This window comes from Staurois parvus, unplaced genomic scaffold, assembly GCF_062004578.1.
Source record: "Staurois parvus isolate SC_StPar_1 unplaced genomic scaffold, SC_StPar_1.0 ptg000048l, whole genome shotgun sequence".
NCBI classification, from domain to species: domain Eukaryota; kingdom Metazoa; phylum Chordata; class Amphibia; order Anura; family Ranidae; genus Staurois; species Staurois parvus.
The window spans coordinates 8,335,566-8,352,552 of record NW_028317844.1 but is presented as its reverse complement, the minus strand read 5'-3'; the positions used below and the strand labels follow the sequence as shown (position 1 = coordinate 8,352,552).

General features: G+C 37.0%; 1 protein-coding gene across 1 annotated transcript in view; it reads right to left on the bottom strand.

The window, feature by feature from the left end:
• PREP (prolyl endopeptidase) overlaps positions 1-16,987 on the bottom strand; it is a 170,056-nt gene that overhangs the window by 87,399 nt on the left and 65,670 nt on the right. The window contains exon 8 of the mRNA XM_089665074.1: positions 1,872-2,063. Within this exon, the coding sequence (XP_089521200.1) occupies positions 1,872-2,063 (192 nt within the window). The remainder of the gene's footprint in view (positions 1-1,871; positions 2,064-16,987) is intronic.

The window sequence follows — 16,987 nt, the reverse complement described above, 5'->3', positions numbered from 1 at the left end:
GTGGGAGAACTTGCACAATTGGTGGCTGACTAAATACTTTTTTGCCCCACTGTAAATGACTCAGATCATCAAACAAATTTTAATATTACACGAAGATATCCGGAGTAAATACAAAATGCAGTTTTTAAATGATGATTTCATTTATTAAGGGAAAAAAAGCTATCCAAACCTTCCTGGCCCTATGTGGAAAAGTATTTTAAGTAATATTTATTTTATAGTTAGAAAGGAAGTTAAAATCTGGAATTTTCATATAACTGAAGTGAGTGATGGAAATAGAAGAAAGCATGCGTAAAGAGAAAATTAATGTAGACATAACATCTTAGAAATGGCAAGCTACAATATAACAAATGTTTGCTTTTGGGTTTAACACTGCTTTAACTCTTTACGGGGATAGAGCTGTATAGACCTCCTACCAGGAAAAAGAACACACTGCTAAAGATGTAAAGCCAGAGTGTTTAACCCTTTATGGGAATCAAGCTGTATATACTCAAGTTTCACAAGTAATTTCTCAAATAATTTTCATGAGCAGGAGAAATGTAGAGCTTTGCTCCTTTGAATGCTGGTCTTGCCAAATGTAAATTAGGCAGTTTTGATATACAGATTTATTTCTTTTTTACATGTTCCAGAGCAGATAGAATATTGTAGATAAGCGTAGATTGTCGATGCATCTATGTGGGAAATAGGTGTCAAACTGAAGTAACCTCCCAGAACCAGGAGGTTATGACGGCATATACAGTTTCTGGGAAAACATTGTCTGATAAGCACTAACATGGTCGACATGGTCAACTGACAGAAAGAGACAAAAGTATATTGTACAGGATTGTGACCTAGAATAAAAAAACAACTGCTGCAAGAGTGACTGCAGAGCTCAATCTCAGTCTTGTGAAGACTGAGATTGAGCTCTGCAGTCACTTTTGCAGAAGTTTTCTGTCGCCAACAAAGGTTTCAGCAGGTGCCGCACATCCAGCAGGAGAGATCATGGAGAATCTGAATCTCTGTCCTGTCGAAGGAAACACTTACCTGTTGCCACACTAGCTGTAGAACCTCTTCATTCAATGCATAATAGTGCACGCAGCAAAGGATATGTTTTGGGTAAATGGAAAAGGGATTCCTCAGCCTGTGCTTCAGATCTGAGTTGACGATGGCTTTTCTCGCTCTCTTACAGTTGCGACTGGATTTAGGAAAAAGACATAGCATTTCCAGTGAAATTAGATGCTCAGAAGTGGCCTGTTGAGTGTTCTCAAAAGAGAAGAGTTTTTCGTCTATGTCGGAGATTTTTTTACATTGTTTAGTTCAAACCTGAAATTGGACCCGATTCTTGTGACTAGGCATTCTATTTCTGTTCTAGTCAGGAAGAGACCGAATGAAGGTGCAAAGGTCAGTCTTCTCTCCTGCCCAAGATGCTGAGAAAAAACACAAAGAGTCCAATCCAATGAGAGATTCCACAAGGAAGGAGTTGGAACAGGGTCAGAGACTGAAGGTATGCTTGCTCCTTGATGCAGTGTGGTGGGGAAACTGCACAAGCATGTATTTTCATCCTGCTCCAACAGCTGTTGCAGAGTATTTTGCTTGCAGTTGCAGAAGAGCAATTTCCAAGGGGCTGGGGGTGGCGTCAGAAGATTGGGAGGTAGAAACGGCAAAAAAAGCTGTGAATGTCTGACTGCCAGGTCGACTTAGACGATCCTGCTTTCCTCCTCTTTTTAGTCATATGCCAAGTGTAGCTCAGATAGGGTTAGTAATGAGATTTGTCTCCCTCACAGTGCAGAGCTTAAACAGGTTACCTTTTTACTTCTCCATAGCTGTGCTAAATTCAAATAATTACAGCAAAAGTGTGCCCATTTATAGTTATTCAAAGCTTATTATTCACTTACCCAATACATCCTTCTCATGCTCCAGAACAAGTTCTTTCCACCTGGATTCCACAGGGTCACTGAAGTCTATGTTAATTAGCTTGTATTTTGGGGCATTACGGTTGGTCTTAAATGTGAAGACAGTTCCTTCATTTGTGATATAATCATATTCTGCATCAAAGTTATCTATGAGCTTTTCCCAAGGAAGAATACCTGTAAAAAACAATTCAATTCTATGTTTAAATAATGTATTCAAAATCTATTCCACAACACATAAGACTAGACATTCTGTCACGAGTGCCATTATGATGACTGGCAGAAGGGCCAACGCTTTACAGAGAACACCGAGTTGCCCTTAAAAGAGAGACATCTAAGTTGTGACGCACTGACATCTTTCTTTTAAACCTTGTATCTGTCACAATGTGAACTGGCTGCTAGACAAAAAAGAATAATAATTTGAGAACAGTGATGAACTGAACTTGTCTCTGAATAAATTAATTCCAGCTATGAACAAGACATTTTAGTTGACAGAAATGGGGAAAAAACTGTTGGGTTTTGTAGTGCAATGGGATTTAAAGTACAACTCCAGCCAAAACATTTTTTTTGCTTTGGATAAAGTGGCAAAAGGCTAGAGCCTCTGTCAGTTTTTTTTTTCATTGCTGTCTGTACATCGGTTGGGAAGATTTCCCTGCACTTTCAGTTGGGGCAGAAGGTGAATTAAATGTCTCCAGTTAGTGGAGTAGGGATGGGTTACAATACCTGAAAATGTTCTCAATGTTATTTGTGTCTTGCAGTCACTGACAACTACTCTCTCCATTTCAAAAAGCAAAGAAAAGAAAAAAAGCATAGTGGGGCTGTGCTGGGGTGGGTAGAGATCGTTTAAATAATGATATAATTGTAAACCTGTCCATTAGGTAAAAATTGAGTCACAAGGCAGCAGGAAAATGAAGAAGTGTTATATTTCAAATCATATTTGCAAGATCAACAGACGTTCCTCCCAAAACACTCACAGAGGTGTCCTTTTATCATGCAGTGGTAAATGACCGCTGCTCGGTTCTCTGGCATTCTCAGAGGATCAATTCTCCTCTGAATGCCTTTTTATGAAGCGGTGTAGATCGCTTCTCCGAATGAAGAGAGAAGCGATCTACAAACGCTTTGAACGCTGGAAAAAGGATGCTGCTACTATAATCTCGCGAGATTACAGTAAGAGATCAGTGAAACACCATTTACTAAGCAGCAGTAAATTATTGCTGCTTCGTTTGCGGTTCCCCCGATTCTCCACCTCTGGGCTGGAGAGTCTGGAGGGAGAACACAGATCACCAGTGAAGGGCTGAAGGGCTTCTTCATATACTGGTCATCTGTGTGCTGAGATGATGAGCGGGGAACATGTTATCCACTGATCATCTCTGTTTCCTAAACCACTAATGATCTGAGATTAGCAACAATCCTTAGGATCACCGCTGATCTCTGTTTCATAAAAGGACACCAGAATTTATAGTAAGTTTGTTACATATGTATTCAAGAATGTAAGACAATTTGCAACTTTAGGAATGCACCAAGAAATGGATTTCTAGCAACTCACCGCAAAACATTAGTTCTTGCCATGCATTGAGATGCAATGCTTATCAGTTGACAAGGTGCATTGCTGCATATTAATACAACACGGTAGTGTGAACGGGCCCTTTAAATCTGTTACTAAACTGAACCAGTGGACACCAGCAGAACACATCAGTGAGCAACAGTACCATCATTACAGGTTTGTGGGAGACGATGAAGAAAAACTACAGAATGCTAGTCAGGGGGTGAGGAGGCATATTAGAAGCCAGCAGGTGAATAAACTCCTGTTCCACGTTACTAGCAAAACCTGAAATGGCAATTTTGGGTAAAAATGGAAATAAAATAGAATTTGAATTTCAGCTGCATGTACTACACATGGCTTAAAAAACTCAGTGTTGACTTTTTCCTCTAAACAAAACATAAATATCCCAGTGTGTGCAGCAAAGTCATTTTTAGAACACAATTACCAAGATGAACGGGTTATGAAGTGTTTCTCAAACATTTCTCTTGAGATTTCCATTAGTGCCTGTGAACAGTCTAATATATGATAGATCTAAAAATTGCTCTGCTGGGCAGGAGTAAATCAAATACTCCACTGCATGTTAGTTACAAGCAAGTCTGTGAGCACAGAAAGGAAACAGTCTATTAATATACTGCAGGTTTACCATGAAATTACCATTTCAATCAATTCAAATAACAGAAGATGGAAATTGGGAAAGAGGCGGCCAAAGATCAGAATTTTCTTTTGCCTGCCAATTAGGTGGACACGGTTGGCATTTTGAAGTCAATTAAATCTGTACAACTTGGGTAATATGTAAGATTTACAAAGTAAAATTACTAGCATCATACTATATATGAGAAGCCAACTTGCACCACAGTACAGGGAGGCTGGATTCACACTTTAGCGTAGCAGATTTAAGCGGTTTTTGCCAGAAAGGAAAGTTAACACTTTCTCAAAGTGCCATTGTATTTTAAGCCCTAGTCACACTCACACATTTTCCTTTGTGCGCTTTGTGTGTATTTTTGGGCGACGCACACATAGGGTGGCCTATTCACTTGAATGTGCTGCCCTGTGTGTGACAAACACACCAAAGAAGCATTGAGCTTGCGTTTTTACGTGTTTTCATACAGCGTTTTCCAGGCTTTTTTTATTCGTCACTAGAGAAAAGTATCATTCGTTGATTCAATTGTTGTTAGGTTTTCCAGCTTTTTAAGCTTTTCCATCAACTTTTATTTTTTTTTAATTAATTTATTATCTTTTTTTTGTTAGGGTAATGGGTAGAGTTAAGATTAGGATAAGGGTTAGGGATTAATATTTTATTTACTGTCTTCATTTTATTTATTTATTTTTTGGTTAGGGAGTTAATAATAATACGAAGAAATTATTAAATAAGTGTAAAATAAAATATAAATAATCATAAATAAAATAAATGAATATTATATCATAATAAATAATAATTAACCCCTAATTAACCCATTCACCCCCTGTCCTAAAAAAATATAAATTAATCATAAAATAATAATAAACACCCTAACACAAAATAAATAATAATAATAATAATAAATAGTATTACTATATTATTATTGTTATTAATTTTTTTGCTCAGATTTGGGTGTTTATTATTTATTTTTATTATGATTATTAATCTTTTTGTTTTAGGGTTAAGGGACTAAGGATAGGAGCTAATTATTTATTTTTTACATATTAATTTTATTGATTTATTATATATTTATGATTATTTTTATTTGTGTATTTTATATTTATTTACTCATATATTATTACAATTTTTATTTTTTTTTAGGGTTAGGAGGCTAAAGGTTAGGAGCTAATTATTATGTATTTTTTACATATTACTAATTTTATTGATTTATGATATATTTATAATTATTTTATTTATTTGTGTATTTATCTTACATTTATTTACTCATATTATTACAATTTTCTTTTTAGGGCTAGGGGGCTAAGGTTAGCAGCTAATTATTATTTTTTACATATTACTAATTTTATTGATTATATATTTCTGATTATTTTTATTTGTGTATTTATTTAACATTTATTTACTCATATATTATTACAATTTTTATTTTTTTCATTTTTACTTTTTATTTTATATTTTTAGGGTTAGGGGGCTAAGGTTAGGAGCTAATTGTTATTTATTTTTTACATATATTACTAATTTTATTGATTTATGATATATTTATGATTTTATTTATTTGTGTATTTATTTTACATTTATTTACTCATATATTATTACAATTGTTTTTTACATCTTTTTAATTTGAGCAGAAAAATGTGTGAATATGCGCAAAAATGCGCACACTGTTTACATTAATTTCTATAGAACTAAAAATGTTTTAAAAAGTACATATCTGCCCAATAGATTGTAAGCTCCAAGGAGCAGGGCCCTCCTATCCCTCTTGTATTGAACTGTATTGTTGCTGTACTGTCTTCCATTATATTGTAAAGCGCTGAGCAAATTATTGGCGCTATATAAATCCTGTAAAATAAGAAGAAGAATTTGAGCGACAACAAAAATTCCAGAACTTGTTTGAGCTTCAGGTGACTTGGAGTGCAGATGTGAATCATCTCCATTGAGAAAAATTGATTTTTTTTCCTCCTCAAGCGTTTTGGAGCTTGGAGCTCCAAATTGCTGAAGTGTGAATGGAGCCTAAAAGGCTTGCAGCTGTTGCCTTACAATGGTAATGCATCTGACCTCTACTCACCTAGAGAGAGGGAAATAGCCTCTATTTAGGCGTTATGCTGTCCTAAGCACACCTGAAATAGGGTCACTTTTGAACAAAACCCTTATATTGGGATTAGTTTAGTAAAAAAAAAAACAAAAACAAAAAAAAAAACAGAGAGGAGAGATAGATTCATGTTTTTTTTTTAGTTCTAGTCTCCTGACTCCTCTCAGCATCCCCTGCACCCCCCTTACAATTCTCTTTCTAAATTTAGCCACAAAAATCTGAAGGTGGCAAGGAGGAGGACACAAAATAAGGGAAATGCAATCATGATTTGTACATTGTGAGGCTTGGTGCTGCTTGCTGTAACTTGCCTCAAGTGCCTCATGGTAAATATAGACCCAATAATCACATAAAATCAGAGTAGCTTTTCCATGCAGTTTGCATTGTAGTATAAATTATGTTCTGGTAGGTACATAACCACCTAAAAGCAATTTCAACAGTCCAATTGAGAGCGTAGTCTAGTCAAAGAAAACAAAGAAAATCACGCTGTTAAAGGCAAGCTCCATAATAATGAACTGTGGCTTGTTTCAGGACATGTTTCACCAAAACCTGTGCATTCTGCTCCACTAGACAACTTCTATTAAAATATAACTTTTATGTTCTCATCTTTAAAACAAAAGAAAAGAATCCATTGGCTTTATTTATGATGTGAAGTTTGATAAACTCTCTCGCCCCCACTAGCTTAAAGTACCAATAGTCAGCTAATTATTTTCCCTCTTCTCTCTCCAACTATGGTGTCCTTTTATCAAGCAGTGGTAAATGACCGCTGCTCAGTTCTCCGGCATTCTCAGAGGATCAATTCTCCTCTGAATGCTTTTTTATGAAGCGGTGTAGATCACTTCTCCGAATGAAGAGAGAAGTGATCTACAAACGCTGGAAAACGGCTGCTGTTATTATAATCTCACAAGATTACAGTAAGAGATCAGTCAAACACCGTATACTAAGCAGCAGTAAATTATCGCTGCTTTGTTTGCGGTTCCCCCAATTCTCCACCTCTGGGCTGGAGAATCTGGAGGGAGAACACAGATCTCCAGTGAAGGGCTGACATCGCTCCTTCATACACTGGCCGTCTGTGTGCTGAGATGATCAGCGGGGAACATATTCTCCGCTGATCATCTCTGTTTCCTAAACCACTAATGATCGGAGATCAGCAACAATCCTCAGGATTGCCGCTGATCTCTGTTTCATGAAAGGACACCTATACACTGTAGTTATCTTTGCTTTCTCATAACCATCTCTATTTCTGTAATACTTTGATTTCCTTTACATTAATTCCTTTAATTTCTCATTACCAGTGCCCTTCTCTCTTATACCTTTACATGTTTTTTAAAACCATCCTTTCCTTTTCACAATAGCTTGTGAATTTTTCTTGGCCTGACCATTAATCCCTCCTCTCTATTTTGTATCCTATAATATTGAAAGTAGACTGAAATTAAAGTGTTAACCACTTCAAGTCCGGACACTTTCACCCCCTTCCTGTCCAGGACAATTTTCAGCTTTCAGTGCTATATCACTTTGAATGACAATTTCGCGGTCATGCAACACTGTACCCATATGAATTTTTTTGCATTTTTTTGAGACAGATAAAACTTTATTTTGGTATTATTTATTCACCACTGGGATTTTTATTTTTTTTGCTATACAAATGAAAAAGTCCAAACATTTTGAAAAAAAGTGTTTTTCTTATACAATTTTGCAAATGAATAATCTTTCTTCATAAATCTTGGCCAAAATGTATTAATCTATCTTTTTATTAAAAAAAAATAACCCAAATTAGTTTATAACCAAAAATTATAATTTTCCAAATTTGTTTTTTACATTTTTATTTTACTTTTTTATATTATTTGTTTTTTTTTGTTTGTTTTTAGCATACTGTCACCCTAGCAGTACAGTGTCAACATAGTGACACTGTACTACTTGTGGGGGGTGATGAAGATTTTTTTTTTCTTTTTTTACACGGATTTCTTTTATACCCATAAAGGCTGTAAAAGCAATAATTTCTCCTTCTCTCTGGCTACATTCTTGCAGCCATTGAGAAATATTGTGAGAGCTGTGATTGGTCACAGCTTGTCACATGGTACAAGGCTGTTGTGAATAGCCTTGAACCATGTGACCTGTGTGATCATTCACAGATTTCACATGTAGTAAGCAATGGTGTCAGGAAGTGACATCTTGCTTACTATTATTCATGTGATCACTGATTATGGTTTTATCGATTTATTAAACATTGGAATTGGACATATTGACTGTTGGTTGTGTATGTCATTGCATAATCATTCTGGCTTTCTCCATGAGCTCTCTGATTTTCTTGGTTTTATTAATATTACATCATACTCCTAATGGTCATCAGAACAGCTGTGGGACCAGCCCCCCCCCCCTATTTTTGCCTTGTTTACTCCATGTTGGTTGTGGGATTTAGCGCTTAGTGTTTGTTTATTGTTGAATAAACAGACCCTTAGAGTGTTACTAAACCCACAACAGTACAATCTCTCTGTATATGAAGTAAACCATGCTCGTTATAATCGCTGTGGAACCTAAGGGATTATTCCTCCATATCGTGTACAAATGTTTGATCCTGACTTCTCTGATCCTCCCCTTCTTCCAGTGTCTCCCAAATATTTCCTTATAGAACAGAGGCTAGAGGCAAGCTGCACATGCTCAGTTTGGAGTTTATTGCTAGATAGTTTTTTTTTTCTTGGGAGAATGCATGTAATCAGCACAGGGCCAATCAGTATGCTCCAGACAGAGGTCAGAGTTCCTCCATCCTGTTACAGGAGAATGAAAACTCCTCCTACAAGCTGTAACCAGTGCTTTGCTGAACACTGATAGAAGTCACAAGACCGCTTTAACTGCTGATGAGAAAAGGTACTTAGCAGTTTATATTTACTAAAATAGCTGCATTTCCATGTTGTGTGTACTGTGGGAGACCAGGTTTAGTGAATGCAGGATCCTGGGTTTACCAACACTTTAACAGAAATGTAAAGCCTGGTGTCCATAGGCATGCGATTCTGTGCGATGTGATTTTAGCCTATTTATTTTGTAGGGCTCAAATCACACAGCATCTGCATGAAAAAGGTGCAGGCACCTTTCTTTACCACACTGGAATCGGATTGCATGGGTGCTAACACCTATGCAATCCGATTCAGGCAATCACACTGTGTTTTGTGACCTGTTTTTGAGGAGTCGTTAACAATGACAACAGGAGCAGATCACATGAACACTGTTAGATTGTGATGCGGTGCGGGAAATGCACAGGGATCACAGCGAAACCCGCACCGTAACAGTGTGAACCAAGCCTTAAAGTCAATGTACATGTTCAGTGTTTCCAATAATATTAAAAAGATTAAAGTGTAATGTGTGTTAATTCCTTACAAGCTAAGTCCATCTTGCACTAGACTGACTATGGAAAACACTAATGGGTGTGATTGAGTGCTATGGACTAGAACTTTTCACAACCCTAAATCCTTTCATGTTGGTTTCATCCTGTAGGAGCAACATGTAAGGTTTATTTCATGGGAAAAGTGATGGTCTGAGTAGACAACAATTTTAAGGTGAAAGGTAACAAAATACAGTACAGTGGAACAGTATTTACCATTCTTAGGTTTATGTAAATGTCTGACATACCTAAAATACATTTATTTGTTTGAATAAGATCAAGGATTCCTACTACTAATAAGGTATATAAAACCATGCAAACGAGAAATAGCTTGCATTAACACAACAGCTCTTGGGTGTAAACCATTAACTAAAAAAAAAAGAAGAAAAATAATAATTTTATATATATATATATATATATATATATATATATATATATATATATATATATATATATATATTTTTTTTTTGCAAAGGCCTGTATGTTTTACTTGTGTTTACATGAGCACAGGCATATATCTGGGTACAGCCATGCACAGTTATCCATGTCTATGGCCATCTGAGCACAGAAACTGGGCTTTCTGGACAGGATAAACACACCCATGTACAGGACCATGAATGAATTATAAAATATAGCACACCACCAACATGTCATATCTTTAAAGCTGAAGTTTAATCTACTTTTTATCACATTTGTTGGTTGTTCTCCCCACACCATAAAACGTTTAAATAAAACCTCTCTGTATTCATTAGATACCTCTCTGGCTATATCCCTTCTCTCCGTTGGGAAGGGCCCGCATGTGACGTTGAGCCTCCGTGACTGAAAGAACTGCTATCCAATTAATGAGAGGGGCGGGCCAGGAGTATTTAGGCTGGGGAGGAAAGCACCAAATGATGCTGGATGTCTTCCAGTCAGGAAATAAGGTGGACTTTAACTCACCTGCTACAGCTTTTAATGTACACTATGAGAAGCTCATAGACATCAAGACATCAGAGTAAGCAATTTCAGTGCTGGAGAGCAGCCTGTACAACTATACATGACTGAAAGTAAGGCTGAGATTAAACTTTAAAATCTCAGTTTGATGCTGGCAGGATATCCTTTCTGTTCCTGACACTTGACTAGGAAAATGTCAGACCATTTCAACAACGCTCCGAAATAAAAATCTTGTTGACCTCCAGACTCCCATTCCACGTGCTCGTAAAAGAGGAAAAGACTGATACAATATCAAGTACAATAAAAAGAACAAAAAAAAACAACAATTTCACAACCAGTGACATTTTATGGTTCTAATCTGAAGTCTTTGTATGAAATCATAAAATGTTGCAAGGTCATAATACGCATTTTAATTTGGACTTGTTTTCAGAGTTTGAACTCAAGCCTTAAAATATCACACTTTAGATTGGTTGGCCCACATCCAATGATTAAAAAATTCACATTTTCCTTGTTCACATTATCATGTAGTACTGAAATCTGTCCAGTGGCTTTCACCATCCCTCCCTAAAAATGAGGTGTTCTGAGCAGTTTAAAGCTAGCACTGAGAAAACACATCTTAGTATACCTCTTTGACTAATAAATCAGTTATAACCTGAATTCTAAAAAAGCACTTTTGTTCTACTATACTATTTATTCTCTATTGTTATAGAAAAAAAAAAACATACAAATTTATCACTTTCTGGCCACTAGGAAACAAAGCAGATGGCAGTTGGATGTACATGGACAACGGAGTCCGTTTACACCCGACTGCCCATAGAGCAGAGCAGGTTCTGTATGTGTTCACTCTACATAAACGTATTGGACACGGACTTGTCATCCACACGCTCTGCATTGATTAGCAGAGGGTCAGCGGACAGATCCCCTGCTGATCTAAAACGTATACTTTTCATCACTGTGCACACTGCCCAGATGCTTACTCTTACTGGTAGTGTGGCACTAAAGAGGAGCCCGAAATCCAATATGAAGTATTCCAATAAGTAAAAGTGACTGCCAAATCACTTCTAGTAATACAAAATGCAGTTTTGTTCCACTCAACTTGTTAAGGAAACACAATTTACAACCTGGTAACTGGGGAAAAATATAGAACCCACTTCCAGGGGATGGCAAAACAATGCAGAACCTACTTCATGGCGATCTGAAGAGAATGTAGACCCAGTTTCTTGATGACTAGGAAACAATGCAAAACCTACAGTGGATAGAAAAAGTCTACACACCCCTGTTAAAATATCAGGTTTCTGTGATGTAAAAGAATGAGACAATGATCAATCATTTCAGAACTTTTTCCAACTTTAATGTGACCTATAAACTGTACAACTCAATTGAAAAACAAACTGAAATCTGTTTTTTTTTGGGGGGGGGAGGGGTGATTAAACATAAAAAACTAAAATAATGTGGTTGCATAAGTGTGCACACTCTTATAACTGGGGATGTAGCTGTGTTCAGAATTAAGAAATCACACTCAAAATCATGTTAAATCAGTACACACAGGAGTCAGTACACACCTGCCATCATTTAAAGTGCCTCTGATTAACCCCAAATAAAGTTCAGTTGTTCTAGTAGGTCTTTCCTGACAATTACTTAGTCGCATCCCACAGCAAAAGCCATGGTCCACAGAATCTTCCAAAGCATCAGAGGAATCTCATTGTTAAAAGGTATCAGTCAGGAGAAAAGTGAAAACGAATTTCCAAGGCATTAGATATACCATGGAACACAGTAAAGACAGTCATCAAGTGGAGAAAATATGGCGCAACAGTACATTACCAAGAATTGGATGTCACTCCAAAATTGATGAAAAGACCAGAAGACAACTGGTTTGGGAGGCTGCCAATTGGCCTACAGCAACATTAAAGAAGCTACAGGAATATCTGGCAAGTACTGACTGTGTGGTACATGTGACAACAATCTCCCGTATTCTTCATATGTCTGGGCTATGGGGTAGAGTGGCAAGACGGAAGCCTTTTCTTATGAAGAAAAACGTCCAAGCCTGGCTAAATTTTGCAAAAACACAGAAGTCTCTAAAAAGCATGTGGGAAAATGTGTTATGTTCTGATGAAACCAAGGTTGAACTTTTTGGCCATAATTCCAAAAGATAGGTTTGGTGCAAAAACAACACTGCACATCACCAAAAGAACACCATACCCACAATGAAGCATGGTAGTGGCAGCATCATGCTTTGGGGCTGTTTTACTTCAGCTGGAACTGGGCCTTAGTCAAGGTAGAGGGAATTGTGAACAGTTCCAAATACCAGTCAATATTGGCACAAAACCTTCAGGCTTCTGCTAGAAAGCTGAACATGAAGAGGAACTTCATCTTTCATCATGACAATGACCCAAAGCATACATCCAAATCAACAAAGCAATGGCTTCCCCAGAAAAAGATTCAAGTTTTGGAATGGCCCAGACAAAGCCCAGACCTGAATCTGATCAAAAATCTGTGGGGTGATCTGAAGAGGGCTGTGCACAAGAGATGCCCTCGCAGATTTGGAGTGTTTTTGCAAGGCAGAGTGGGCAAATATTGAAAAGTCAAGATGTGCCATGCTGATAGATTCATAGCCAAAAAGACTGAGTGCTGTAATAAAACCAAAAGGTGCTTCAGCAAAGTATTAGTTTAAGGGTGTGCACACTTATGCAACCATATTATTTTAGTTTATTTTTACTTCCCTCCACCGAAAAGATTTCAGTTTGTTGTTCAACTGAGTTGTACAGTTTATAGATTACATTAAAGGTGGAAAAAGTTCTGAAATTATTTATCTTTGTCTCATTTTTTTACATCACAGAAACCTGACATTTTAACGGGTGTGTAGACTTTTTATATTCACTGTACCTTCTAGTTACTAGAATAAAATGCAGAACCAGCTTTCCAGTTACTGGGTAACAATGCAAATGCAGTTTCTGGACAAATAGAAAATAACGATATGGAAATCTGTCTGGGTTTGATCAACTAAGGTTTCTGCAAATCCAGTTCAAAATTTGGTGACCGGAAACTTAGAGGCAAGATTAAGCCAATTTAGAGCTAATAGGCAAATTACTGGCAAAATGGCATGGGAAGGTTAGCAATGCCATGGAGGACATATACCAATGCAAAATTTTTTTATATATATATATATATATATATATATATATATATATATACACATACACATATACAGTGTGTATATATATATATATATATATATATATATATATATATATATATATATATATATATATACACACACACACACACACATATATACACAGTGGGGATCGAAAATTTGGGCACCCCAGCTAAAAATTTGTATTAATGTGCATAAAGAAGCCAAGAAAGATGGAAAAATCTCCACAATGCATCAAATTACAGATTAGACATTCTTATAATATGTCAACAAAAGTTAGATTTTATTTCCATCATTTACACTTTCAAAATAACAGAAAACAAAAAAATGGCGTCTGCAAAAGTTTGGGCACCCTGCAGAATTTATAGCATGCACTGCCCCCTTGGCAAAGCTGAGACCTACCAGTGTCATGGATTGTTCTCAATCATCGTCTAGGAAGACCAGGTGATGTCAATCTCAAAAGTTTTAAATGCCCAGACTCATCTGACCTTGCCCCAACAATCAGCACCATGGGTTCTTCTAAGCAATTGTCTAGAAAACTGAAACTGAAAATAGTTGACGCTCACAAAGCTGGAGAAGGCTACAAGAAGATAGCAAAGCGTTTTCAGATGTCAATATCCTCTGTTCGGAATGTAATTAAGAAATGGCAGCCATCAGGAACAGTGGAAGTTAAAGCAACATCTGGAAGACCAAGAAAAATATCAGACAGAACAGCTCGCAGGATTGTGAGAAAAACAATTCAAAACCACGTTTGACTGCACAATCCCTCCAGAAAGATCTGGCAGACACTGGAGTTGTGGTACACTATTCCACTATAAAGAGATACTTGTACAAATATGGTCTTCATGGAAGAGTCATCAGAAGAAAACCTCTTCTACGTCCTCACCACAAAAATCATCGTTTGAACTTTGCAAATGAACATATAGACAAGCCTGATGCATTTTGGAAACAAGTTCTGTGGACCGATGAGGTTAAAATTGAACTTTTTGGCCGGAATGAGCAAAGGTACGTTTGGAGAAGAAGGGGCACAGAATTTAATGAAAAGAACCTCTGTCCAACTGTTAAGCATGGGATTGGATCAATCATGCTTTGGGGTTGTGTTGCAGCCAGTGGCACAGGGAACATCTCACGAGTAGAAGGAAAAATGGATTCAATAAAATTTCAGCAAATTTTGGATGGTAACTTGATGCCATCTGTGAAAAAGCTGAAGTTAAAGAGAGGATGGCTTCTACAAATGGATAATGATCCTAAACACACCTCGAAATCCATTGGGGATTACATCAAGAGGCGTAAACTGAAGGTTTTGCCATGGCCTTCACAATCTCCTGACCTCAACATAATTGAAAATCTATGGATAGACCTTAAAAGAGCAGTGACAGACAGCCCAGAAATCTCAAAGAACTGGAAGACTTTTGTAAGGAAGAATGGGCAAAGATACCTCAAACAAGAATTGAAAGACTCTTGGCTGGCTACAAAAAGCGTTTACAAGCTGTGATACTTGCCAAAGGCGGCAGTACAAGATATTAACTCTGCAGGGTGCCCAAACCTTTGCAGGCGCCATTTTTTTGTTTTCTGTTATTTTGAAAGTGTAAATGATGGAAATAAAATCTAACTTTTGTTGACATATTATAAGAATGTCTAATCTGTAATTTGATGCCTTTTGGAGATTTTTCCATCTTTCCTTGGCTTCTTTATGCACATTAATACACATTTTTAGCTGGGGTGCCCAAACTTTCGATCACCACTGTGTGTATATATATATATATATATATATATATATATATATATATATATATCTCACAAAGCATCAGTTAACTTTCGGACCTGATACACAGAATATGAAAGAAAGACATTTCATAACCATTCCAAAAGCCTAAAGGGAACTGAGAATATGGTTACTGGCAAATTGCTTTTGATGTTGCATGTTCCAGCCCCATCATCCTGTTTGTGGCTGATACCCATAGCAATCACCCCTTGTTTCATTTTCAAAAATAGACTGTAAAATTGACAGCTGAAGGCAGCTGCTGTAAGCAACAAGACTTTTTCTTTGGCACATCAGGCTTTTTGTGAGGCACTGACTCAGAACAATCGTGTACAAATTAGGTGTCCTGAGACATGATATGCATATACAATCAGGTTTTTTGATATGTCAAGTATGTGACGGTGACTCAACATATGTCGAGTAAAGGTAGGATTGAGATGAAAACTTACAGCAATGGCAGCTGCCATATTTTAGGTAGGTTCCTTTTAAGGTCAAAATTGCAATAACATCAATATACTGCATGTAAGGCAGTGTGTGCTTTAATCCTACTGCCAAAGCAGAATAACATATTTGCCGTTAGCAATGTTCTAGTAGTTGAAAGAGGTCATTAAATATGAAGTTATCCAGCAACTTCTATTTCTAATAAATCAGTGGTATCGCCAAGAGAAAATGAAAACTGGAACTCCATATCAATAAAGAAATGTCTATAAACTATACCTCATTCTGTACTGCTGAGCAAAGAAGCAAATCTTAACTCAGTTTGTAGAAAATGAGGCACTGTCCAGAGCAATACGTCAGATATACTAGAACACTGTATTACCATAATGTGATAGAGAAAAACAGCTGTCTGCAACTGCTCAAACCAGTCACAAAAAGAAACCTCCATTAATTAAAGGTCCAATCTATGATTGGGACTCAAACCTGTATTTTCTAGTATCTGACTGCAGTTTACCTGCTGATAAACTGATATTCTTGTCTAATTACAACATATGTCAATGGTCATAATCTGGCAGGTATTTTTTTACAGCAGCATGGGAGGGGTTTACAGTGGTTCTAAAAAAGATGGGACCCTTTGTATTACCAGGGTGGCTATTGAAATAGCTTAAATCCATTAGAACTGAGCATATCAGTACATCCATAAGGCAGGCCATAGACAGTGTTGACAAGGGAATCCCTGCCGCTGAGCCATTCTTCTCCTGGCAGGGAGAAGACCATGAGAAGACAGAAATTATTGCTAGCAGCTATAATAGCCTCTAGCAAGAATCAAATTTAACATCCAGCAGGCTGGTTGCGCCCAAATTGATCGATCAATACACAGTTCAAATCTAAGCTGGCTCCTGCTGAATCGGCCAAGATTCGAACTATGACCAGCTTAAGTTATTCAAAAAAGTATATTCAAAGAGGTAAGAGAAGGATTCAAGTACTGTTGTATGTATTGTGCTAAAAGAGTGCCGCTGCAAGAACCCTATAACCCAAAGCTATATCCACAGAAGCCTTTGGGTGCTATAGCATAGAGCATACAGATGAAGTGGAGTGTCTTCATTGAAGTGGAAGACTGATACCACCTTAGGAAAGAAAGATGGCATTAGCTACCTTGTCTTTGTGATGGA